General features: G+C 41.8%; 1 protein-coding gene and 1 long non-coding RNA gene across 2 annotated transcripts; both read right to left on the bottom strand.

Annotated features, from left to right (window-relative positions):
* Positions 1–1,532: 1,532 nt before the first annotated feature.
* On the bottom strand, positions 1,533–17,379 carry LOC140210988 (uncharacterized). The gene is made up of 3 exons (XR_011889360.1): positions 17,153–17,379; positions 3,278–3,607; positions 1,533–2,280 (listed from the first exon to the last, which is right to left on the bottom strand). It is a non-coding gene; the product is annotated as an uncharacterized lncRNA (long non-coding RNA).
* Positions 17,380–19,505: 2,126 nt separating this feature from the next.
* On the bottom strand, positions 19,506–24,509 carry dusp7 (dual specificity phosphatase 7). The gene is made up of 3 exons (XM_072280317.1): positions 23,742–24,509; positions 22,560–22,994; positions 19,506–21,421 (listed from the first exon to the last, which is right to left on the bottom strand). Exons 1-3 carry the CDS (start codon positions 24,130–24,132, stop codon positions 21,114–21,116), a joined length of 1,134 nt encoding a protein of 377 aa, XP_072136418.1. The 5' UTR covers positions 24,133–24,509; the 3' UTR covers positions 19,506–21,113.
* Positions 24,510–25,643: the final 1,134 nt, after the last annotated feature.

The raw sequence follows: 25,643 nt of genomic DNA, 5'->3' as shown, positions 1-25,643 counted from the left end.
GAATTTCAAGGTTAGGTCCTGCACCTGCCCTTGACCACCGATAATCTGCAGATTAGAATTGGAGGGAAGTATAGGTGTGAAGAAAGACAATTGAAGTTATAATGGGAGATGAAGGAACTCTGAGGTCAGGGTGGATTTTCTCACTGGTTATAATGGAGTCTCCCTATGCTTCTAGACCAGAAATTCCAACCTTTTATGCCATGGATCTCTACCAATAACTGAGGGGTTTGTGGACTCCAGGTTGACAGCCTCTGTTCTAGACCATGAGCAACAAGGATCAAGGATTACAAAGATTAGCTTTATTTGTCGCAGGTACATCAAAACATACAGTGAAATGCGGCCTTTGCATCAACAACCTTCACAGTCTGGATATGTGCTGGGGGCAGCCCACAAGTGTCACCATGCTTCCGGCATCAATGTAGCGTGCCCACAGTTTACTAACCCTAACTCATACATCGTTTGGAATGTGGGAGGAAACTGAAGCACCTGGAGGAAATCTTATGCGGTCACAGGAAGACCACACAAATTCTTTACGAACAGCGGCGGGAGTTGTACACTGGCTCTGTAGAGTGTAATGTTAACCGCTGACCAGGCTCCAGATGAAGTCACATATTCCAGAGGTAAACCTGGTAACTGTGGCTCCTGGCTCAGCGGAAAGGAGATGATTTGACAGGGCAGGGAGTACAAGTGTCAGAAATCAGGAAGTGCACGATTGGTGAGCTGCCAGTGTCTGGAATGATTCAGAGACTAATTACGTCAGGGAATAGTGACCAACCTCTCCACAGGCAGTAAAATAGAGGCAAATGCTGGCTGGGTGGATCCCTACAAACTGATGATCACAGTCCACTGTCATCATCGACTTAAACGTCAGCCTCTAACTTCCATAGCTCCCTGGACAATCAGATAAAGGAGCAAAGCCACAGGAAGACTCAATCAGGAACCTTCTAACCCACTTCTCTTTTAATGTGGCTCCCTTTAATTCTCCATCCGCTCCCCCCTCCCCCCAAATCCCATCCCCTTTGTGCCTATGCTTCCCGTCATTCAGATTTAGGAATAATGAATGGTCCTTCTAAACGAGGCAGGTGCAGGACTTAACACTGAAATTCAGATTGCCTTTTCCTTTATGTTATCTCCCTTTATTAATTAAATATCTGCTATTCAGTGTTAATGAGAAACTTGTTTGTTGGCACTTGTGAGTGGATTGGCACATCATACATTTGGTGCTGGCACTTCACAAGCACAAAGTTCAAAGTAAAATTTACTATCGAAGTACATTTATGTCACCATATACAGTACTTATTTGTCAACGTGGAGCAGAGAGTGACTTTGTAAATCTGGCGGGATTAAAGGATGTTGGGAATGGTGAGAGTGCGGTGCCATAGGAAGGGTCTGGCAGAAAAGGAATGCCAGGGGTGAAGGCAGACACACCCAGCCCTGAGAAACCAGGCAAGGTGCATTGATTCCAAACAATTGATCATTACAGAATGTCTCTCTGGTGTTTCCCCACTCTCTCCCCTCTCCCTTCCCCTTTTCCCAACCATGATTTCCCTCTCCCTACCCCCTTCCCACATTCAGTCCACAATAGAGACCCATATCAGAATCAGGTTTATCATCACTTACACATCATGATTTTTTTTGCAGCAGTACAATGTAATACATAAGATCGCTCAAGTAGTGTGCAAAAGTCGTAGGCACCCCAACTATATTTATGTGCCCAAGACTTTTACACAGTCCTGTACAACCCTGAGATTCACAGGTTGTGGGAACATTTGGTTTAAGAGTGTGATGGTTGAGGGGTAGTAACTGTTCCTGAGTCTGGTGGTGAGAGTCCTGAGGCTCCTGCATCTTCTTCCTGATGGCAGCATTGAGAAGAGAGCATGGCCTGGGTGCTGGAGACACCCTGCTGATGGATGACACTTTCTTGCTGCAGTGCTCCATGTAGATATGCTCAATGGTGAGGAGGGCTTTACCCAAGATGGGCTGGGCTATATTCACCACTTTTTGTAGGGTTCTTCATTCAAGGGCCTTAGTGTTTCCATACCAGGCTTTGATGCAGTTGGTCAATATACTTGCCACTACACGTCAATCGAAGTTTGTCCAAGTTTTAGATGTCATGCCGAATGTTTGCAAACTCCAAAGGAAGTAGAAGTGCTGCCACGCTTTCTCCACAACTGTGCTCACGTGCTGGGCCAGGGCAGGTCCTCTGAAATTATAACACCAAGTAATTTAAAGTTGCTGACCCTCTCCATCACTGGCTCATGGGCCTCTGGTTTTCTTTTCCTGAAGTCAATAATGCATACATAAACATCACTTTGTACTTTAAAAGATTGCAATCCATTTTATGTTACAGAAATCAATCACATTGCATATATTGGGAAAAAAAAAAAATGAGGATCATGCAATTGCATTTCAATGTGACTACCTTTGGCCAGTACAACAGTTAAAATCAGTCAGGGCTGATGTTACCTTATCAGTATTACAGCCCGCATTGCACAATAGCTCTTAAGCAACATAGGATGGGAAGTGGAGCTTCAGGCTAACTTTGTAACCATTATGGATAGCAAATATTGCTGTATATGGGAAAGATTTGGATGGTAAGTGGATGAGGAGAGTGAGAACAATATTACCAGTGTGGTTGAAAAGGCAAGTGTGTCGGGACCAGAGGTGAGGGTCGGGCCAGTTCGGTTCTGCTCGCTGCTCCACGATGTTTACTCTGCTCTGCACTGCACTGGGGCTGAGGCCTGCTCCTGGCTTGGTGTCCGAAAAGTCACTTTCATTCTAAATATTATTCACTCACTTTTATTGTTAGCATGATTTTTGTTTTCCCCCTTCCCTGCGTATTAGGCGTTTGCCAGTCCTTTCTCTTTTAAAAGAAAAAGGGGTTCTTTTGGGTTTGTTATGTGGCAAACTGCAAGGAGACAAATGTCAGGTTGTATAGTGTATACATACTTTGAAAACAAATGTACTTTGAATATTGGAGCGGTGGAGAGAGAATGTCCAGGAGTGATTAAGGGCAGAATACATCTCGGGTTATTATGATTGTGAGGACACGCAGTCCTCTTTTATTGTCATTTAGTAATGCATGTATTAAGAAATGACACAATGTTTCTCCAGAATGATATCACAGAAACACATGACAAACTGACTGAAAAACTAAAAAAACCCCACATAATTATGACATATAGCTACAACAGTGTAAAGCAACAGTGTAATTTGATAAGAACAGACCATAGCATGGTAAAAGTCGCAAAGTCCCTCAAAAGTCCCATCATCTCACCCAGACGGTGAACCTCCAGTGCCGCCAACTTGCCGATGCAGCATCCTGGAAGCATCCGACCACAGTCCGACTCCGAGTCCGTCCGAAAACTCTGAACCTCTGACCAGCTCTCCGACACCGAGCACCAAGCACCATCTCTGCCGCGCACTTCGACCCCGGCCCCGGCAACGGGCAATAAGCAAAGCTGAGGATTTGGGGCCTTCCCCTCCAGAGATTCTCGATCGCACAGTAGCAGCGGCAGCGAAGCAGGCATTTCATAAGTTACTCCAGGTAGATTAAAAAACTAAGGATATCATAACACCACTTAAAGGTTTCAACAGCGAGTAACTACTGGAAAAGAAGCAAATTACAGAAGTATGACAAATTATAGGTTGGCAAGTTTAAACATTTTGCTGGGAAATTTAGACAAAGGTGGGCTGATTAAACTTCATTTAGGGCGGCATGGTAGCATAGCAATTAGTGCTGCACTATTACAATAGGGGGCATCGAAGTTTGGAGTTCAAATCCGATGCCCTCTGTAAGAAGTTTCATCCTTCCTGTGAGCGCGTGGATTTCCTCCCAGTGCTCCGGTTTCTTCCCACAATCCAAAGACGCATGGGCTAATAGGTCAATTGGTCATTGCAAATTGTCCCGTGATTAGGCTAGGGTTAACACGTGGATTGCTGGGCAGTGTAGCTTGTTGGCCCAGAAGGGCTTGTCCTGTATCTCTAAATTTTTTTTAAAAAAATAGCCATTGCTGACTTTCTACAAAGATAATTTTAGACATTCAAAAGGAACTACTCTTACAAAGAGCTAGATTGCTCTTACATAAAGCTAACAGAAGCTCTATGGATAGTTTAATCTATGAATCTTGTTTAATTTTGTGATTTGGTAACTTTCTAAAGCACATTTAAAAGCATTTTTTTTTTTTTTGCAAGTATTACACTGTTCAATTAGGGACCATAGCAAAGAACTCAGCTTATTGCTGCTGTGATATAAGACTACAAGCAACACTCCCTTTTACACTCTTTTTAAGCGACATGAAAAGTGTATAAACGTACAAACTATTTTTTTTAAAAAAAAGGAGAAACTGTTCTATGAATCCCTGTATTTAGAGTACAGGCGACATAGCAGTTAGCTTGATGCTATTACAGCTCGGGGCGTCGGAGTTCAGAGTTTAACTCTGGAGTCGTCTGCAAGGAGACTGTACGTCCTCCCTGTGCAATGCATGGGTGTCCCCCGGGTCCTCCAGTTTCCTCAAACAGTCCAAAGACGTACTGTACCGGGTAGGTTGATTGATTATTATACATTGTTCTGTGATTAGAGGTTAAGTGGGCAGTGCCAGAAGGGCCTGTTCCACGCTGTATCACTAAATAAATAAGACTGCAGTACATGTTTATGTGATGCAAGAGAGGATGGGGAGGAAGAGAAGCAGAAAAAGCAAATCCGCATTTTAGACTCTCAAAAAAAAACCCCACAGAGTTTCACAATGGCAATGCAGAGGGAACAGATACCAAATCATGGAAGAAGGAGACAAGAGGTGAATAAACACCACGGAAAAGGTGAGCCGTGCAATGCCAGATAATTTGAAGCCCAACAAACACGAGGAAATCTAAAGGCCTCTGCAAATATCCCAAAGCATTTTACAGGCGATGAAGTAATTTTAAAAGTGTCATCATTGTTTTAAAACTGGAAAAGCACCAGCTAATTTGCACACATTAGACTCCAATAAAAAAAGAACACAATAACCATATAATCAAGGATTAATCATTGGCCAGCATAAAGGATAACTCACTTGCTCTTTTAAAAGGTGCAATTGGCTCTTACGTTCAACTGAGAAAGCACGTAGTGCCTCAACTTAACCCTTTATTCAAAAGATATTACTTCTAACAGTGCAGCATTCCCTGAGTATTGGGCAAAGTTTGAGCACTGAAGAAAACAGAAGGTGACAAGGAGTTAATAAAGATAAAATGCAAATACTTCTCATCCAGCACAGGTAGCATCTACAGCGGGGAATAAACTCAATGATTTGGGTTGTGACTCTTCACTGGGGTGAAAGCAAGGAGGGCAGAAGCCAGAATGAGGTGGGCAAGGGGAGGCAGTACACAGGAAGGGGCGGAGCAATGATGTAAGAAGCTGGGAGTGGATAGGTGGAAGATCTAAAGAAGAAATCTAATAGGAAAGGACAGTGGAACATGGAGGAAAGGATGAGGTGGTGGGCAGGTGAGAAGGGGTGAAAGGTAACCAAAATGGGGAATGGAAAATGGGGGGGGGGAAAAAGAGGCAAAAGAGGGAACAAAATTACCTAAGGTTGGACAATTGATGTCCATGCACCAGGTTGGAGGCTACCCAGATGGAATACGAGGTGTTACTCCATTAACCTGAGAATGGCCTCACCACGGTAGTAGAGGAGGCAATGTGTCAGACTGGGAACCGCAAGTCGAATTGAAAATGGATAGCCACTGGGAGATCCTGCCTTTTGCAATGGACAGAATGAATGAGCTTGACAAAACTGTCCACTAATCTACGTCACTAGGCCACACCAGGAACAGTGGACCCCTATGGATTCGCAGGTGAAGTGTCGCCTCACCTCTTTGAGGCCCTTAATGGTGGTGAGGAAGGAGGTGTAGGGACAATGGTTTCTCGCCCATTGGCACTTAACATGGTTAAACTATCTCTGTTTCTGTCTCCACTGAGGCTAAATGGCCTGCTGAGTATTTTCGGCACGTGTTATCTCACATTTCTGATATCTGCAGTACAGTGCATTCAGATGCTTATATTCTTGACTGCTAAAGCAGACAGCATTCCATCAGCATTTAAGCAATCTTCCTGTAGGTTCATGAAGCATACTTCAGCCATTGATCCTCTATCAGAGATGTTCCAATCAGTCAAGTCTTGATATGTACCACTTAGTAATGCTTCAGCCTCTATTCAAAGTACAGCTATAACTCAAAACTTGAAAGTCCAATGAAGTTGGATTTTAAATTTTCACTGCAATTTGTTTGGTAAATCATTAAGACACTAACAGGCTATTCAGCCCACCACATCTTGAATAGCCATCAGGTTTCCATCAAAACTAACCCCATTTCCCAGCACTTCTACACAAGTGCTTATCTAAATACTGCTCGAAGTGAGAATACCTGCTGCCTCCATCCCCTCAGGCAGTGCTGTACAGATTTAAAACAGAGTTAAAAAAAAAATCTTGCCCAAATCTCCCATCTCTTCATTAAAGACCACAAGATATAGGAGCAGAATTAGGCCATTTGGCCCATCGAGTCTGCTCCACCTTTAAACCTATTCTTTACATTCAGAGACTCCTCCACTGTGGAAAAAGTTCAGGTAAAGTCATTATCAAAGTACATAGGTCACCATATACAACCCTGGGATTCATTTTCTTGTGGGCATACTTAATAAGTCTATAGAATAATAACCATAACAGAGTCGATGAAAGACGACCCAACTAGGGTGTTCAACCACTGTGCAAAAGTCGACAAGCTGTGTAAATACAAAAAGAAACAGTAATATAAATAAGCAATAAATATTGAGAACAGGAGATTGACACAAGTCCATTGGTTGTGGCTACAGTTCAATTATTTCAGTGAAGACATCTCCTTTTGTTCAAGAGCGTGATGGTTGAATGGTTGTATCCATTCCTGAACCTGGTGTTGCAAGTCCGGAGGCTTTTGTACCTTCTTCCTGATTGCAGTAGAAAGGAGAGAGTATGATTGTGGGGGGGTCCCTGATGATGGATGCTGCGAAGTGTCTCACTATCTACCCAACCTCTGGCCTTTAAATTCTGTATCTCTCATTCAGGCCCCTGAACCTTCTGTACTCCAAGGAAAATCTTTGATGTCTCTCCTCAGATGGAACACCTCAGCCCAGAAATTATCCTGGTGAATATTCTTTGTACCTTAGACTTGTCAATGACCAGAGGTACACATTTAAGATATGGGACTGAGCAGGGATGCAAGGAAAAACATTTTGATCTGGAGTGCGTTTGGAATCTGATGTGGCAAAGACGACAGAAATTCGCACTAGATTTTAGAAGTGTCTAGATTAATACTTGTGTTGCCAAGATGTAGATGGTTTTGAGGCAATAACTGGTAAATGGGATTACTAATAGATGGTCACCTGATACATGTACATAATTGGCCAAAGGGTGGACGGATGACTCTTATAAACATAGGAAAATAAACTGTAAAGCCTCATCAATTTCCAATCAAGACCAGGAAACTCAACATTGATCATAGATTGAACCACAGGGCTGATTTACAAGTCTAAGCTTCCACTACACCGATGCTCAAGGAAATACTAAATCGCTTGGAATTAATATTATAATGTTCCTCAGTTTAACTGATTGATGACAGGTTGAGAAAATAAAAACAAATTTACACAGAAAAGAGCACAGGAACAGGCCCTTTGGCCCACAATGGTGTGCTGAACCAGCTAAAAAGTAAATTAGATTAGATTAAACTTTATTGTCATTGTGCCGAGCACAGGTACAAAGCCAATAAAATGCAATTAGCATCTGACCAGAAATGTAAAGAATAGTGTTATTTACAAAGTAACTGTGAATAAGAAGTGCTACAGCACACAAATATAAAAGTACTGAGACAGTACAATATGGGTGCAATACTGCTTAGCGCTGTGATGAGAGGTTCAGCAGTGTCACAGCCTCAGGGAAGAAGCTCTTCCTGTGCCTGATGGTGCAGGAGTGGAGGCTCCTGTAGCGCCTACTGGATGGGAGGAGAGTAAAAAGTCCATGGTTAGGGGGAGATGCATCCCTGATAATGCTTTTCGCCCTGCCCAGGCAGCGTTTATGGTAGATGTTCGCAATGGTGGGCAATTGGGTGCGGATAATCTGCTGGGCAGTTTTCACCACACGCTGGAGTGCTTTGCGGTCCGATACGGGACAATTGCCATACCACACTGAGATGCAGTTGGTGAGTAAGCTCTCAATGGTACAGCAGTAAAAGTCCGTCAGTATTCTGGGACAGAGGTGAGCTTTCTTGATGCTCTGCAGGAAGTAAAGGCGCTGTTGTGCCTTTTTGATCAGGATGGAGGAGTTCAGGGACCAGGTGAGATCCTCAGAAATGTGGACACCAAGGAACTTGAAGCTTGATACATGCTCCACTACAGCTCCATTGATGTAGATGGGGACGTGAGTGTGACTCCTAGCATGCCTGAAGTCCACAATGACCTCCTTGGTCTTCTGGGTGCTAAGGGCCAGATTGTTGTCAGCACACCACGCAGCCAGGTGCTGGACCTCGTCCCTACAGGCTGTCTCGTCATCCCCCAAACATTAATCCCTCCTAACTACACAATCTTCATATCCGTCCATCTTCCTCACATTCATGTGCTCATCTGTACATCTCGTAAAAGCCTCTAACGTTTTTACCTCCACCACCCGACCAGGCAGCGCATTCCAAGTATCCACCACTGAGTATAACACTTTCCCCTCACATCTCATCTCCTCTCACCTTCAAAGCATGCCCTCTGGTGTTAGACATTTCTAACCTGGGGAAAGAGATGCTCCCTGCCTACTCCATCTACACCTCAATCTTATAAACCTCTATCAGATGTCCCCACAGCCTCCGTCGCTCCAAAGAAAACTTCTCCAGCTTCTCATGACAGTACATGCCCCTTGAACCAGGCAGCATCCTGGTAAACTTCTCCAGCATGCTCTCCAAAGCTTCAACATCCTTCTTAGTGGGACGACCAGAACTGTATGCAATACACCAGATGTAGCCTAATCACCAGATGTGGGCACGTGGCCAACTGGTTAAGGCATTGGACTAGCGACCTGAAGGTCGTGAGTTCGAGCCCCAGCCGAGGCAACATGTTATGTCCTTGAGCAAGGCACTTAACCACACAGTGCTCTGCAACGACACTGGTGCCAAGCTGTATGGGTTCTAATGCCCTTCCCTTGGACAACATTGGTGTTGTGGAGAGGGGAGACTTGCAGAATGGGCAACTGCTGGTCTTCCATACAACCTTGCCCAGGCCTGCGCCCTGGAGAGTGAAGACTTTCCAGGCGCAGATCTATGGTCTCGCAAGACTAACGGATGCCTAAAAAAGCCTAATCAAAGTTAGTTTTCTTTTAAAAAAAAAGCTGCAACATAAACTTTTGAAACTCAATGCCTCAACTAGTAAAAGCAAGCATTCCATAAGCTTTCTTAACTGTCCTATCAACCTGTGTAGCCACTTCCATGGATCTATGAACTTCAACCCCAAGTCACTCTGCTCATTGCCCTTTACTGTGTACGGTCTCCTTGAATTTGCCCTAACAATATGCAACTCCTCATATTTATCTAGGTCAAACTCCATCTTCCTTTTTTCTGCCCATATCTGCAACTGATCTGTATCGCACTATACTCTTCGCCAGTCTTGTACATTATCCACAACTTCAGCAATCTTGGTATCATCCACAAACTTACTAACCCAGCTATCTACATTTTCACCCAGGTCACTTATATACAACACAAACAGCAGAAATGCCACAGAAACACTTGAAGTAGAAGGTAGTGATTAAAAGGACACCCCCCAGATTCGGAAAGGTGAGAATGCTGTGCTCAACAGAAATGAATGCTAGGATTAATGCCATTTATGTCTGACAATTTTTCAGGATTTGGACACAGAGGTATGATTTTAAGATTTGAAAAAATTATGTTCGGTTGGGATTTTACTTCAAAGAAGTGCAGGAAGACTTGCATAAAGGGTCGTCATTCAAAAAGTAAACCTCCTGGAAAGTAGGAGGAATACAAGGCTACCCACTCCTTGCAATACACAAATCTGAAAGTGATAGCAGAGCAAAGGGATGGGTAGGCCATGCACACAAACCCAATTAGTAATGCAGGCTAGTTAATAAGATCTAGGGAAAATCGTATTAACATTCAGTCCCAGAGGGCAAGGATTGAAAAGCAGAGAAATTATGTTATATTTATATTCAAAATGAGTTAGGCCACACTTGGAGCACTATGAACACAGTCTCCATGTAGAGCAACAGTTAAGAAGCAGGAATATTTAAAGAAATCAAAACAGAACAAGAATTAAGTACTGGGAAGTTAAACAGACTGGAACTCTTTACTGTTAAGATTGAAGTATCACCTGTCACAGAATGCGAATGAGAGGGTGTTTTTTTTTTAAAAAACCAGCAGGGATGCCTGCAAAGACTTAATAGTCAGAAATGTTGAAGAATCAAATAGGGATAGCAAGAAAAAAAATTGTTACCAAAGCCTCTGTAAAGTGGGAAACTTCTTGTCACAGTGTTTGAGGTGGACCGCATGAACACATCTCACAGGATGCTGAGCAAGGATAATAGATAATGCTGGTTATGGCTCGATGAACTGGAGTGGGAAGAGGCGAATGTTGAGCTCAAATATCAGAATAGATCCCTTTGCCAACTGGCTCACTATTGTGTACACTATGTGTGGCTGCAATTGTAACACACACAACATAACATACAAAACGATTTATGTTTGCATGAAGGGTTAGGATTTGCAAGTCAAATGATGTAACTGCTTGAGACAGGATAATGCTTCGTCAACTCTTCAAACAAACAGCAGCAAAATGCCCAAGTGCCGTACTTCAGTTGTTCAAAAGTAACAATATCATTCTTGCAATACGTTCCAAGTAAGGCGAAGGAGGTAAATGAAGAATTGAGGCAAGAGTCAGAATTCGTAGTCTATGTCAGAGAAGTCAGTAGCCGAAGGCCGGTGATCCCCAAGTAGGGAAACCAGGTTAGCAGGCACTGAGGGCAAAGACCAATGAACCTATGCTCAAGGACTGAGGGCCAGACTCACCCTCAGGTCAATGAGTTCCAGTCAGATGTCAGTGCCTGCCAGGAGATAGAGGCCTAGAGGTCAACGTCCTGTGATCAGTACTCAGAGGTCGGCAAAGTCCGGAGATTGCAGACCAGCTTCGGTGAGTCTGGAGATCAAAGCCCGAGGACAGTGAGCCCTGGGGTCGATACCCAGCGGTCAGAACCAGCAAGTCCAGAAGTCAAAGCCCTAGGTCAGCAGGTCTGGAGGTCGTGGCCTGACAATCAAAGCCCCTCAGTCAGAGGCCTGATATCTGAGAGACAGAGTCCGGGTCTAAGGAGGTCTGGAGTAGACCTATCCTGGGACTAGGTGTGTGTGTGTGTGTGTGTGTGTGTGTGTGTGTGTGTGTGTGTGTGTGTATATATATATATATATATACACATACATACACATATACATATACACACACACATATATATATATATATATATATATATATATATATATATATATATATATATATTTATTAGACACACATACACATATACCTGTGTCTGAGAGTGTGTTGAAAGGGTGGGAAAGGGGGCTTGCTTTGCTGTTATTGTTTTGCTGCTACTGTTGCTGGTGTTGTTCTGCTGAACATCATAGGCATGTTATGTTGGTGCTGGAACTTGTGGCAACACTTGCAGGCTGCCTTCAGTACGTCCTTAGGTTGTGCTGGTTGTTAACACAAGTGACGCATCTCACTGCATGTTTCGATAAATAAATCTGAAAGTACCCAAGATCTAAATTTAGACTTCAATCTTTGAGGCATACTGTTGGTGCAATCTGATTGTAATGCAGGGCTTTATAACACATGTTTGTGAGGATTTTCCTAAACCATCTGCTCTCCAGTTCTACATTTCAAGAAAATTTTGATTCTTCAGCTACTCACAAGGGGAACTTCAATGGAAAGTGGTGTGGAGGCAAAGGAGAAAGGCACAGAGATAGTATCCTTGGGGTAGGGCTTTCAACCCATTTAATGCCACAGACGTCGACCTTTAACTGAGAGGTCTGTGGACCCACATTGGGAATGCTGACTTAGGGCCATTCTGAACCAGATTCTAGTGACTGATTAGCACTACCAGAACTCTCTCCCCCCACCCTCCCCAATCCCCCGAAGCAATAGCCACTCACTATCTTTTCACTTGCATGGAGCCAGCGGAAGTGGATGGTGGGGCTCCAAAGGAGGAAGGCGGTGCTCCTACCTTCTACTAGCCTGCAGGTCACCCTTGGGTAAGGTGTAGCACCTGCTTTGCCCATCCTGATCGGGATCACGTGAAGCCATGGGAGCAGGTGGTGGATAGTCATATGAGCAGCAGCTGTACATCACAAATCCTGGCTATGTGACCCCCTGACACCAGGAAGACAATCTCTGAAGAGTACTGATCATAGTTGGGTGGTCATCCATCTTGTAAAGACATTGCCCAAAAGGCAGCAGTGGCAAACCATTTCTGTAGAAGAATTTGCCAAGAACGATCATGGTCGTGGAAAGACCATGATCGCCCACGTCATACGACATGGCACATAACGAATCAACGAGTGCCTACCAATGTGACAGAATCACAGAAAGTTAAAGGGTTTTTGATGAGTGACAGTATGCTTACTTAAAGTGATTATACTTCCTCCCCGCCTTCTGAAATAAATATATTACAACAGATAATAAACTTGCATTAAATAATGTGCTGGATAGCCATTGCTTGGCTTCAATACAAATTCATAAAGGTCTTATCTGCAGATTCACAACCCACACTAATTTCTAAAAGCTCAATATACAAGCATGGCTTTCACAGCTCACAGTACCAGACCGAAGCTTACTGTGACCAATATACTATATGCAATTTGAAAGAGCCACAGCCTGTTAGATCATGAGTATAAATACTCATGAGGCGAGCACACTTATGCCAGGGAAGGATTCTGCTCTCAAAATGCTGAGGTAAATTTAGGATAGAAATATTATTTACAATAAACAGGCGATTATAAAAGCAGTTCATAGAAAAAATACACAATCATCCTGTATATATAATATTCTGCCTGTACTTAAAATATCTTCAGATTCTAAATTTACATATTCTTATACAACCCCCACACTGCCGGGAGCCATTTTATATAAAACTATTCCCCAACACCTGTGCCAGCTGCAAGTTAAGTGCAACTACAGTAAGGGCTGATTTTTGCCTTGATCTTGCCACCATCCTCTGAGAAAGCATCATTTCTGACCGGGGCATACAGGATTGCTCAGTATTTTTGTGGAAAAACATTGCAGGAACAGACCAGCTGCACAAGGGGATAAACCATGCTAGCATTTTCCTGTGTTTTTTTTATTTTAAAAAGCATCTGGGGGGGGGGGGGGAAGAAAAAAATCATTTTTGAATTGGGTTCTCTAATGAAGTTAGCATGAATAATTATTGCCAACTCTTATCAATAAACACGTCAATGACACTGGCAATATTTCAAGATTGACCTAGGACAGAAAACACCAAAAGCTTATATAAAACAATGGAGCACTTCGTTAATAGTTGATGCAGCTCAGCTACAAATGCACATGACTGTGCATCAAACCACACCTGAGTCAAGGGGTATGGGGTCAAGTCTTTGATTAGAAAAGCTGTGCTGCAATTTGCTCTCTGTACTGGAAGGATGGCCAACACTGCTGGTTGTTTTTTTCAAATCCGATGTGAAACTGAAGGCCCCTCTCATCCCTCAAGCAGAAGGAACAGTAGAATGTCACGGTATCTTTTCAAATAAGAGCAGGGACCACTTTTAATATCAGTTAAAAAACAAAAAAAATCATCACACAGTCATTTGCATTGCCATAGTTCGAACAATACTATAGTAGATACACTGGGACATCCTGTAAGGGTTAAGTAAGACGCAAAAAACTTGCCTCCTTATATTATCAGCCAATGTGACATATGCACCAAACTAAATGCAATCATTGACCCTAGGTTAGTTAACTTTTGAGTATTCAAACAGCTTTCAGACTATGTGTATCCCCCCCCCCCAGAAAAAAAAAATGGGCGAGCAAAAAGTAAAGCAGCACATTTTGAACCCTCTAACAATTCAGCCTGGCCAGGATTTAGAAAACTCATTCTACTGACATAATCTCCCCTTTCACCCACCACTTTTTGTTGAGATTGAAGAGTGCCAACTTCTGGTCTTCAATCAATGATCTCCATCTCAGAGCTTTAACTGTCTTCAATTTTACACGCGCCGAAACATCTGATGCTTCCTCTTTATGATCAACTGCATTTTGATAGTCATCAATCACCATATGGATACAACACACTGATGATGTAGCAAGCCACTATAGCCCCATCTAATGAAAGTGACTAGGACCAAGCACACAAAAAAACAATGGTAGACTTACACATCTATTCCTTTCGTAACACCATCTGATCACCGTCCCTGCACACAATCTCATTTTAACTGCATATTCTTTGGAAGAACTACAAAACTTAATAGATATAATTGTTGAAGAAAGTGTAAAAATGGGTCTATCAATTGCAAAAAGACAGAATATATGGTGATATCCAAAAAGGAGAATCCTATCTGCAGGCTGAGAATAAACAGAGAAGACATAAAACAAGTACAGAACTTTTGCTACTTAGGAAGCTGGGTGACATCAGATGGCAGGTGCGACATGGACATCAAAAGAAGAATAGGGATGGCAAAAGACACCTTTACGAGAATAAAGAGTATACTGACCAATACTAAACTAGGCATGACAATCTGCTTCAGAGTACTGCAATGATACGTTTATCCAGTTACGTTATATGGATCAGAATGTTGGACAATATCTAGTAACATGAGGAAATGAATTGTAGCAGCAGAGATGTGGTTTTTGAGGAGGATGCAAAGAATATCATGGACGAAACAAATATCTAACGAGTATGTCATGAACAGAGCAAGCACAATAAGAGGAATAATGTACGAGATCATGAAAAGGCAACGTAACTTCATTGGACATGTGATTAGGAAAGAGGAGTTAGAATGCACGGTAATTATGGGAAAGATTGAAGGGAAGAAAGCAAGAGGAAGACAAAAGGCAAATACTGATGGAGACAGCAGCCAGAGAACTGGAGGTGAATACCAGTGAATTGATCCACTTGACCCGAAACAGGAGTGTGTGGGTCATGGCAGTCAAAGCTCAAACTGGACACGGCACCTGATGATGATGATTCTTTGGAAGAGTTTTTAAACACTGAGAAAAAAAATTCTTTAAATAACCAGCTGTAATCTAGTATACGGTCAGTCCTCTCTGAATTAAAAGCCAATAGGTCAAAGACTCAACGTTGACTCAGCGGACGAAGGGTTGTTCTCATCACCCTCAAACTCCATCAAAGCAAAGCCACTCGATTAAAATTTACTACCAATTGTCACACCAAGCAAAAGAGACTGTTCCTCACATTTACAACTTTTAATTGAGAGCAATATTCTCAATAGTAAATTCCATGAAAGGTGACGAATTATTAATTACAAAAGTTGTAAAATAAACGATTGTTTCTTTTGTGCCTTGGGGATATTAAAGTGTAGTGAAACTTAGACTGTCACATTTCTGAATGGGCATTGAACCCACAAACACTACCTCATTATCTTTTTTTATTTCTTGCACTATTTAACATACATTATACTTGCTGTAATAGTTTTTTCCCCCTCTATTATGTATTGCGAAGTACTGCTGCCACAAAGTCAACAAATTTCACAACTTCTTAAACCTGAATGATCTTTTTATAAATTGTTCATATCCTTCCCCCATTGTGCAGAATATTAACTTCAGATAAAATGACTATTTAAATTTTTTAAAAATTGCAACTGCATTTTCAGAAACTTCCCAGCGCAATTCTTAACATGTATCAAACTTGAGTTTAAAAAAAACATTTTGCAAATCTGGGCTTGTTGATGTTTTAAAAAAAATCTAGACTCCGTAATTACCCGCAAATCCCACTTTTCTTAATAACAAAGTTCCTTATTTCAATCAATAGATCCTTTTGAGTATTCATAGACAGGATTGAGTCAGCCTGTGTAAATGGAAAAACATCAACTTCATAGCAAATGGAATTTTCATCAAATAAAAACACTACTTAAATGTATGACCGTGGGATAAAGTTACATATCATGGCTAAGCTAGAAAGTTCATTTCATTTCAAGCTATGAAACTACAATTTCACCCTTTAAATACCTACAATATTTCAAAAAAAAAGAAAAAAAATGCAGTAAGCGTCAACTGCCTCTAACACAGACCAAGGGAGGCGTTGCTTGATTGAGTTGGAAAGTCTGATTTCTATTTAAGAGATTGAGGTTGCCTTTTAGGTATTTGAATTCTTCCTTGAAAATACAAATTTAAAAACTCCCTTTGACAAGAAACAAAAAAAAGATAATTTCATCACAAATTTGAGTCTTGGACCACTGACAACACCTGAAATACATTTTAATTCAGTTGACAGTAAGTTGGATTGGTAGCCTGTTTTACTTGGAAGCAATGATGTCTGGAGTTTCTGGGTCATAAGCCAGAAATTCTGGTTTAAGAGCCCAAGTAGTCAGTTAAGTTGATCCGAAAAAGGAGCGGAAATGGCAACTGGGTGCAGAGATTTTCCGAAATACGCAAAACTTGAAGAACACCCTTTATACATATACACGTAAAAATATATATATTTTTAAATCAAGTAGGTGGGGAGAGAAAAGAATGAAAAATGAGAGAAGGACGAGACAGAAAAAAAAGTAACAAAAACAGGAGACAATAAGACAAGAGTCACAAAGAGAAATAAATTTCAATCCGTTGCTTCCACTGATAAGAATGGTACAATGGAGCTACTAGGCCAAATTATCTCGAGTGAAATAGAAATAATCTGCATTTTCTTATTAAAGTTAACCAGTCACACTAGCTTTTCAACTGATTGTGTAAAATTATGAAATACTGTAGTAGGAATGAGAGAGCATGTTATGTTGTTCAGATAAAATCTAATATTCATAACAGGGTGAAACTATTCTAGATATCAGAGGCAATAGTAAGCATCAACAAGACAGTAGAAGACACCATCTCAGGGGGAAAAAAAATACAAACGTGCGTCAATGAAAAGCAACAGTAGCAACTTACACAGCAGGTTTGTGGGACACCCTTGAAAGTTTCGGAGTACCTCTCTGGCTGAAGGAGGAAGGGAAACTTTAGTGGCAAGCAGGATCGGAAGTTAGTCAGTCACATGGCGTACTTTGGAAACCACAAATGATACAGGAAGATAACAACACAGCTGACCTCCTGGCAGTCTCACTGTAGATAAATAGCATACATCCTCTAGACAAAAGCATTCAACTCCCGGAGTTCTAGTTACCACCAGCATTGTTTTAAAAGGTTAAGCTACACTTCTGCATTTATTTTATGGCAGATTTAGCCTTTGGACGGTTATCTTTTTCTTTGTCGTAAAAATAATCAGTTCCGTTTTTTGTTGATAGTGGGAAGGGGAGTGGAACATTATTATTTTTACTGGTAACTGTGACGCTGCCCCTTTCCTGCCCAAGGACCTCAGCAAATTTGTGCCTCTGGTCACGCCACAACAGCTCGGGATAGCAGTGAATATACAAACACCCTCCAAGGAACATTCTGGAGCTGTTCTACAACCATCAAGTACTTTGAAAGCAAGCTTACAATGTATTAAATATTCACTTCAGCATAATTTGCTTCTGCAGTGGATGGTGAGAATTCACTAAGCCCAATGGCTAGTTCCAACTTGTATAATGCAGTACTGTTTAGGCTTATACAATTTGTTCAAATAAGTAACATAGACGACATAATGCCATCAACATAGAAAAGCAAAAATATATTACATATTGATCGTGCTTTCAACTGAACTGCTCCGGTGCTGGAAAAGGGACAATTCCCAAATCTGACATGACAGACAGCTGGACATAGCAAATGGCAGTTAGATGAAGAGACCACAAACTGTTTTAAGTTTTTAAACCAAATAATCAAGTACTTGATGCAAGTCAGAGAAATAACTTCCCCCATTATGAAATACATCAAGACTGTTAAGTTCTTTTTTCAATTGCTATTGCTGGGACTCCTTTACCGCAAGATACCAATACTATCAAATGTGTATACATAAACAAAATTTATGTCTAACCTGGCATGCATTTAAATCTACAATTCCCTTTGCTACAAAAGTGAATTATGATTGGTTTAAAAGACATCTTAATGCTGTTTACAACAGGCTAATTAGCAGCTTTTTGAAAAGAACATAGTACTGGCAGGCACTGGTTCATACAAGTACTTATTCTTCAGCCCTCAAATCTGTTGCCCCCTTCAACTCCTTTCATAGCTGAATTGAGAAGCGAAAAAAAAATTACACCCCACCATTTTAAGAGAAAATCTCAGCCCCCATTAACGAGACAATCCAAGTAGAGCTGGTGAGGTTTCAGCTAAGACCGTCTAGCAACAGTACCCTTCCTCGAAAACCAAAGTTTACTGTGCATCAAAAAGTTCAAAAACTTCCACATAAATTTATTATCCAAGTACATACATGTCACCAGATGCTACCCTGAGATTCGTTTTCTTACAGGCATGCACAGTAAATACAAGAAACACAACAGGATCAATAAAAACTGCATACAACAAAGGCAGACATATGCAACAACCGATGTGGGTGGGGGGTGGGGGAGGTGGAAAACAAATAGCAAAGTGTGCAAATACAAAAGAAATAATGATGATAAATATCAAGAACACGGGTTGTCGAGTCCTTGAAAGTGAGTCTATAGGTTGTGGAATCAGTTCATTGTTGAGGTGAATGAGGTTATCCCCCATTGGTTCAGAAGCCTGATGGTTAATGGTTGTAGGGTTAAAAACTGTTCCTGAAGCTGTGGCTCCCATACTACTTTCCTGATAGCAGCAGCAGGACAGAATGGCCTGGAGGGCGGGGGTCCTTGATGGATACTGTGTTACTTCGACAGCACTCCTTGTCAATGTGCTCAATAGAATGTGGTACAACGACTGTACCAGCACTGATGAGACACCTTAACTTGTATTATTTCTTCCCAAAGGAGATAGCTCCGAAATGGCCAACACCAAATACCGTAATATGCAGTAGGCAGAGGAAAAAGGAAAGATTAATTTAAAAGTGTTAAATTAGAGAACAAAGAGCAGAACAAAATACCAGCAAAGAAAAATGTTTATCAAGCAAAAGGAAGTTAGCCCAATGGTTTCAAATTAGGAAAGCAGCTAGAAATTGTGAAACTGAATACCAGTTGATGACTGTAACCGACTAGTTTGCTAATGGCCCTCAGGGAAGGAAATGTCACAACTCTAACACAGTCAGGGCAAAAATGTAACTCCACTCCATTAGCACGCGTTTGACTCTTCATGCCGCAAGGCAGCAAAAACAGGGAAAATAACCATACTAACATTGCCTTCATCACAACCCTTTAAAATAAAGTGGACGCAGAAACAGCGACACAGTATCTAAAGAAAAAATAATTCAATATTTATTTGAAGTATAAACATGTGTTGTATTGGTTCAGAATACTATACAATATAGAGTTTCTCCTTCATAATCAGAAAGCAAAAACTACCCTCTACCAAGCTCATATTGAAACACATATGCATCTCAACCATGTACAGCACAAAAGCTTTACAAATCCACTCAGCTGTAACACGATAACTGATGCATTTCCATCATCCCTGAAAAGTCCTCAGTGAGGTAAGATGCAAGATGATCCATTTAGTAATGAACCGATTTTCTCCCTCCCCCAAATAATGCCTGTGTTCTTGTAACTGTTAAACCCTCTTTGTATCTTACACGGTCACACTGACATACCTCCACATAAAAGGCTATGAAAATTGGACAATTGTTTTTTTAAAAAAAAAGAAAAACAGAATGCACAAAAAGAAATTGCAGAAGTTTGGACCCAAAAAGCTTCGGTTATCAATACAAATTATGTTTCATAAGTATTTCTAATACCAAGCATTTCAGTGGATTTATACTACAAAACAAAAACAAAAATGCTGAAATAGATTACAAGGTCAGCCAAGGTTGAAGTCTTTGACGATTTTCCAACCGAGCGTAACACTGCAGTAATCTTCGTTTCCTTGCAGCTCAATAAGGTTTTTATTTCAACTTTGTCTGGGACCTCAGAGTAGCAGCAACAGTTAAAAAGAGTTCAGTATGTAGTATGCAAGATAAGTGCTGGCATCTACAATTACTTCCCACTGACAGACTGACCTGGATCCGATTTAACCCAGCTGTTTAACATTAATCATTGCCTGCGACTCCGTACAGCCAGGGCAACCTCAAGCATGCTGTAAAGAAATTGGCTTAGGACTTCAAACAGTCCATCTTCTTCAGCTTAAGCATTTAGAGAAAACAAATTAAAATTGTATTCTTGCAATGCTAACTTCCCTTCAGAGCTCAATGCACGGTCCAGGTAACATCCAGGTCTGTCCCATTCACATTTGCCAGATGCCTACCACAATGAAGTGTCCATTACCTCTGTGGAGTACCAGTGAAGTGCCATGACTCAGAGGCTTCACAACTGTGCAAACTGCATTAGGTCAACAAATAACATAGAAAACAATCAAAAAAATGTGATTGAACAATAACTGTTTGTACAACAGTCCAGTTATTAAGAGGGAAAAATGCAGCAACCCTACATTTTGTAGAGTAAAGCTTCCTCAAAATGTAGAACGAGGGTAATGGGATGGCACCTTCCTGCAGATGTCCAAGTGCCCAAGTCTTTTTCATCACATTTAGCTAACAGGTCTGTAGTGGATTCATTGCCTGCCTGGGTGCTTGACAACATCAGATGTCACAGCATGTAACTGCACTCTGAAAACTATTCTTCCCATAAACTTTAATACCCTTCAAAACTGAAAACTCACTCTTCAGTGAACCTCAGTTTATTCCCCCCGATCATTATTATCAGGGTGATACGAGACAGCAAGCACATTCTCCAAGCAGTGATCAGATTCATCAACCTGGTCAGACCAGTCTTTCCCCCACCTCCCCCCAAGATCACCTGATAGCAAGCTTTTCAAATGGTAGTCGTTTAAAGATTTGCACATGTCCTTTTCTTCATGTCGACTCAAGAGATTCCAACTGGAAAACATTGTGATTGGTAGGAGTGGTGAAATACAGCTGTTCTTTAGGAGCCCTGTTATCACAGGGACTTGTAAGTCCCAGAGTCCTTTCAAAGTCTAAAAGCTGCCCCATGAAGTTGAAGTTTGGAGAGATGTTGGACTTTTTCCTTTTCACAAAATCATAAGCATCATTCAGTGAAAGGTTCAATTTCTGCATGAGATACGCAACAGTCACAGTGACTGACCTGCTAATCCCAGCTAGGCAGTGAACCAGTATGCCACACTTCTTGGATCGAGCTTCATCTGTCCCAAAATAAATAAAAATATTCATTAAATCTTGTATCCCATTTACAGAACTGCTCCACATTATTTAATCAACGTTGATAACTAACTGGCTCAAGAGGTTCTAAATAGTTCGAATTTTAAACATTGACAATAATAATTTGCTAATTCAATTGCCACTTAGGAAGCCCCAGGAATAACTTTAAACGATTTTCTGTCAGAGTGTCAACAAAAGACTACATAAAGCCGTATCTGTCCCTCACTAACATAAAAATAAATGCAGCCCACCAACGAAAGCTTGTAGGAGTATTAAAAATACATACCATCTTAAGTCTCTCAAGGGCTGATAATGCAATTAACTAAAATAAATGCCTCAGTTACAAGCGTACTACAAGAATTGTACTTTTTATTCACGGAGTCTTTCTGAAAGTGACTGCAAAGTCAGCCACTTAGATTAATTAGGTAGTGTACAAATGTTTGAATTTTGTCATTCGCCAAATAGAAAATACAAAGGAAGGGGCATTTCTCTTCTAATCATGCAATGTTGCACTGCAATAGACAACAAATACAGCAAAAAAAAACACTCCTGCATGCAATTCTATGACTAAAATTAGCTGCTTGACCAAGGAGCAGAAGTAAAGGTGTGATAACTTTAAACCAGATACTTTAAAATAGATACAGAAAAATGGGCTATTTTTGGTTAAAGGAGGAACATCAGATGAGACACTAATATTGTTGTCTAAATGTAAAAACATTGTATCTTTAGAGCAAAGTTTTAACTTGTAGAGATTTTTTTCAAACTTATCAAGACTATTAGAATGTTAATAGTGATATTCAGTTATAAGTGGCCGAGGTACGTGAAGCACGTTTACAATACAATAACATGGCTACTACCGGGCAATCTTCAAATATTAGCATTTCTGCTGCCTCTAGTACTTTTCAAATCCAAACTTTATTATGCACTTCAGTACATTTGGGTCTTTCAGGATGTCACGCTACAGTAGCTTACCCATTAGACGGCATGGGTAACAACAGATAACCAAATATACACAGACAGAGCAGTCAAATTAACTGATTACAGCTTAAACAACTTTATTCAACTCTGCACAGTTACTACAAATGCAAAACTTTATATAAAAAAAAGGAAGAATATGCTTACCTATGAACGAAATAGCTTCAGGGAAAAATTGTGAAAGATTCTGGCTCCAGTGATCTGAAATTGGAATCTGCTTGTATTTAAACTGCCCGTCGTTCTCAAACATGTTGGGAAGATTAGGGGTTACATTCAGGATATACTTGATGCCATACTTTCCCAGGACATCCAGGTTCGTCGAATCTTTGGCACAGCCGAGGTACAAGTACGGCAAGATCTGGACGGGGAAGGCGGGCTGGTTATTGGGCAGAGGACTGCCCTCAGACTCGGTCGCGCTGTTGGGCTCCCGATCGGCGTCGGATTCCCCGTCCGAGCAGTCGGAACTTATTCGCAGCCCTCCCAGTCCCAGCACGGACACGGGGGGAGAGTTGCTCGGGCAAGAACAGTCCAGGTTGGTCTCGCAGTGCTCGAGGTATTCGGTTTGAAACTTGTTGAAGCCCCCTGTGACAACGAGGGGAAGAGAGAGAGAGAGGGGAAAAAAGTTGTAAACAGGACGAGAGGACAGATTTGACACTTCATGGCACCACCCCATTCACCACTCCCAAATCATACAAAAGTTAGAAATCCGGTAATTCATGCCCCATGCCGCAAAACCCCCCTCTCCCCCCCGTAATATTTATCCATTCATGAAAACTGGGATTTTACTCAAGCAAGACAACATGGCGGAGCCATTTTGGTGGAAAGAGTTGTTTCACTTCTCTCCCTCCCTTGGAGCAGTTCACTTCCACAATCCTTCAAGGTCCCAGAACCGTAAAACTACTTTTTATACATATATGAAAAAGTATGAAGGCGCAAGTATACTAGTTTTAAAGGAAAAAGAAAACAAGTTCTGCTGCCCCAAATCGAGCCTTCCCAAACCAACAATTAAATAAATAAATGCCCGCATGGAATGAGGTTTGACTTTTCAACTCAGCTACTAAGGAAAGTTAACCGACCCGCTTTACAGAAGGAATGTGACTCAAATGTTAAAAAAGCACAAACTTGGTCAGGGGAGGGGTTGGTGGTGGAGGGAGTTGCTTCATTTTTTTAAAAAAAGTATCTGGGATAGATTGTGTTGCGAATGAGAATCGCACACCACCCCCCCCACCCCCCGCGCCAGAAAGTTCGACCAAGAAATGTTCCAGTAGCAAATAAATAAAAATTACATTTTGTCACAAATCTAAAGGGGAAAAAAGTTTGCAGCCTTACCCTCCAGGTAATAAGCTTTACAGCCATCGTCTCTCAGTTTCTGTAGCAACAACCCCAAGACAGAACTCGTTCCGTTTTCGTGCCAATCGATCGTGCACTCGTCGTATAGGATAACCGTGTCGGTCTTGCACCGCTTCACGAATTTCTCCTTGTCTTCGTTGTTGGGGATCAGCGACTTGATGGGCAGGTTGCCCTTCTTCAGCCGCCTGAGCATCAACCCCGGAATGACCACATTGATAGCCGAGTCGATGTGCGAGGACTCGTACAGCTCGTGGGATCGGCAGTCAAGCAGCAGCAGGCTGGCATCCCCGGATTCCAGCTGCTCTTGAAGCCAGTCGACACTCTTGTTCATCGCCATGGCCGAGGTAGTACAAAAAAGCTGATTTTTCATGAGGAAAACCTTTTAAGGGAAAGCCGACGGGGCCAATTTCGTCCTCCGAACTACAGCGTTGCCCCGACAGCGGAAAAAAAAGGCACAAGTCCAACGCAATCGTCTCGCGTGTTCCTTATGAGAGGAGCTAAAAAATCTTGCTCTGAAGACCGTCGTAGTGAAAATGCAGAACCAATTCCACTGTAACAAGGTACGGGGAGATGATTAGCAGCAGGGACCCCCAGTTGAAACTATGTGTCCTATCTCGCTGGTCTTCATTCACCATCTCCCGTGTGTACGGCGCTAGTACTGAAGCACTGGGTCAGCGCCACCGATTCCACCGGTGTTAATTTTTCTCCTCCCTCCCAAATGCTCAACACACCGAGTTAAGGCAGCGAAGCTGCGTGACGCGCCTTGACTGACAGTTCCCTCCGCCACAAGCGACCTTACGTTCCCCGCCTGCCTCTCCGCCAATTGGCGATACCGCCCTGGGTCAATGAGCCAATCAGCACCAAGGAAACGGGTGCACCGCCCCCTTCCCATTGTTACATTGAATTAGAAGTGTGTAGCAAAAGTTGCGGACGAATGAAAGGCAGTCAACGTCACGTTTCTATGGCAGCGGACCTGCCGTATCTCCTTGTTTGGGTTTGGAAAGCGCGGGGTTGGTGCGAGTCAATGAGTAACTAGCCCGTGCAGTCTTATTAATGAAAGTACAGGAAGGAGACCTTCATCACAGTAACAAATCTGGACAATAAAACAATTAATTAACCTAATCTCCGCTTAACTCTGCGAAAAGTGCCTGGGGATCCTCTGACATTTCACTCAAGTCAGTAAAAAGTTGAAAGGCGCAATTGAAGGCAGGCGCACAGCACTGCCCGCAGCCAAAGGGCAGATGTGCAAAATAAATAATTTCTAAAAATGATCCCGCTCAAGGAACTGGTGTCAGTCTACTTGTTTTGAGCCATCTCCAGGGAGTTTCAAAACTGTTTCCTGCAGCGGATGACTATAATGCGATTTCCTGTAAAACAATCTGAAACTCGATCCACACCAGGATTAGCAACTTGTCTTTAATCGTGCAACATTCTTGTTTCATTCTTTTAAACAGTGTGAGCAATAAAATTGCTCTGGACTTACTTCCGAACCCTGATTAAAAACCTGGGTTATTCTCGAGATACATGTAAAACATTCTAAATTGTTTTTAAATTGTTTCTAATTGGGATTTGTTGGTTAAGATCAATATTTTGGTGCAATTTCAGCATTTGTATTTTTATAGCGCATTTCAAGGCACCATACAGCCAACGCAGTAGTTTGAATTAAAATGTAAGAAACGTGGCAGCCAATTTAAGTTCACACATGCAGCAACGTGATAACGGCTAGATAATGTTTTTTATCAGTAATATAATATCAAGGTAAATATTGACCTTAAGACCAGGAGGAAATCGTTTGCTCTTTGAAATATAGTCGAGGCTTTAAAAAAAACACCACCTGGGAGATTAGGTTGCTTTAATATCCCTTTGGATTGCCTTCTATAT

The sequence above is a fragment of the Mobula birostris genome, chromosome 16, assembly GCF_030028105.1.
Source record: "Mobula birostris isolate sMobBir1 chromosome 16, sMobBir1.hap1, whole genome shotgun sequence".
NCBI classification, from domain to species: domain Eukaryota; kingdom Metazoa; phylum Chordata; class Chondrichthyes; order Myliobatiformes; family Myliobatidae; genus Mobula; species Mobula birostris.
Note: the sequence above shows the minus strand (reverse complement) of the source record. Positions and strands in the feature narration are given on the sequence as shown.

Bases quoted from the DNA above. Each gene is read 5' to 3' on its own strand.
- dusp7 (XM_072280317.1), bottom strand. From the start codon at position 24,132: ATGAAAAATCAGCTTTTTTGTACTACCTCGGCCATGGCGATGAACAAG. The intron at 22,995-23,741 runs GTAAGGCTGCAA...TCGTTGTCACAG, and splicing joins TAAAGCTTATTACCTGGAGG to GGGGCTTCAACAAGTTTCAA. The intron at 21,422-22,559 runs GTAAGCATATTC...ATTTTGGGACAG, and splicing joins TGAAGCTATTTCGTTCATAG to ATGAAGCTCGATCCAAGAAG.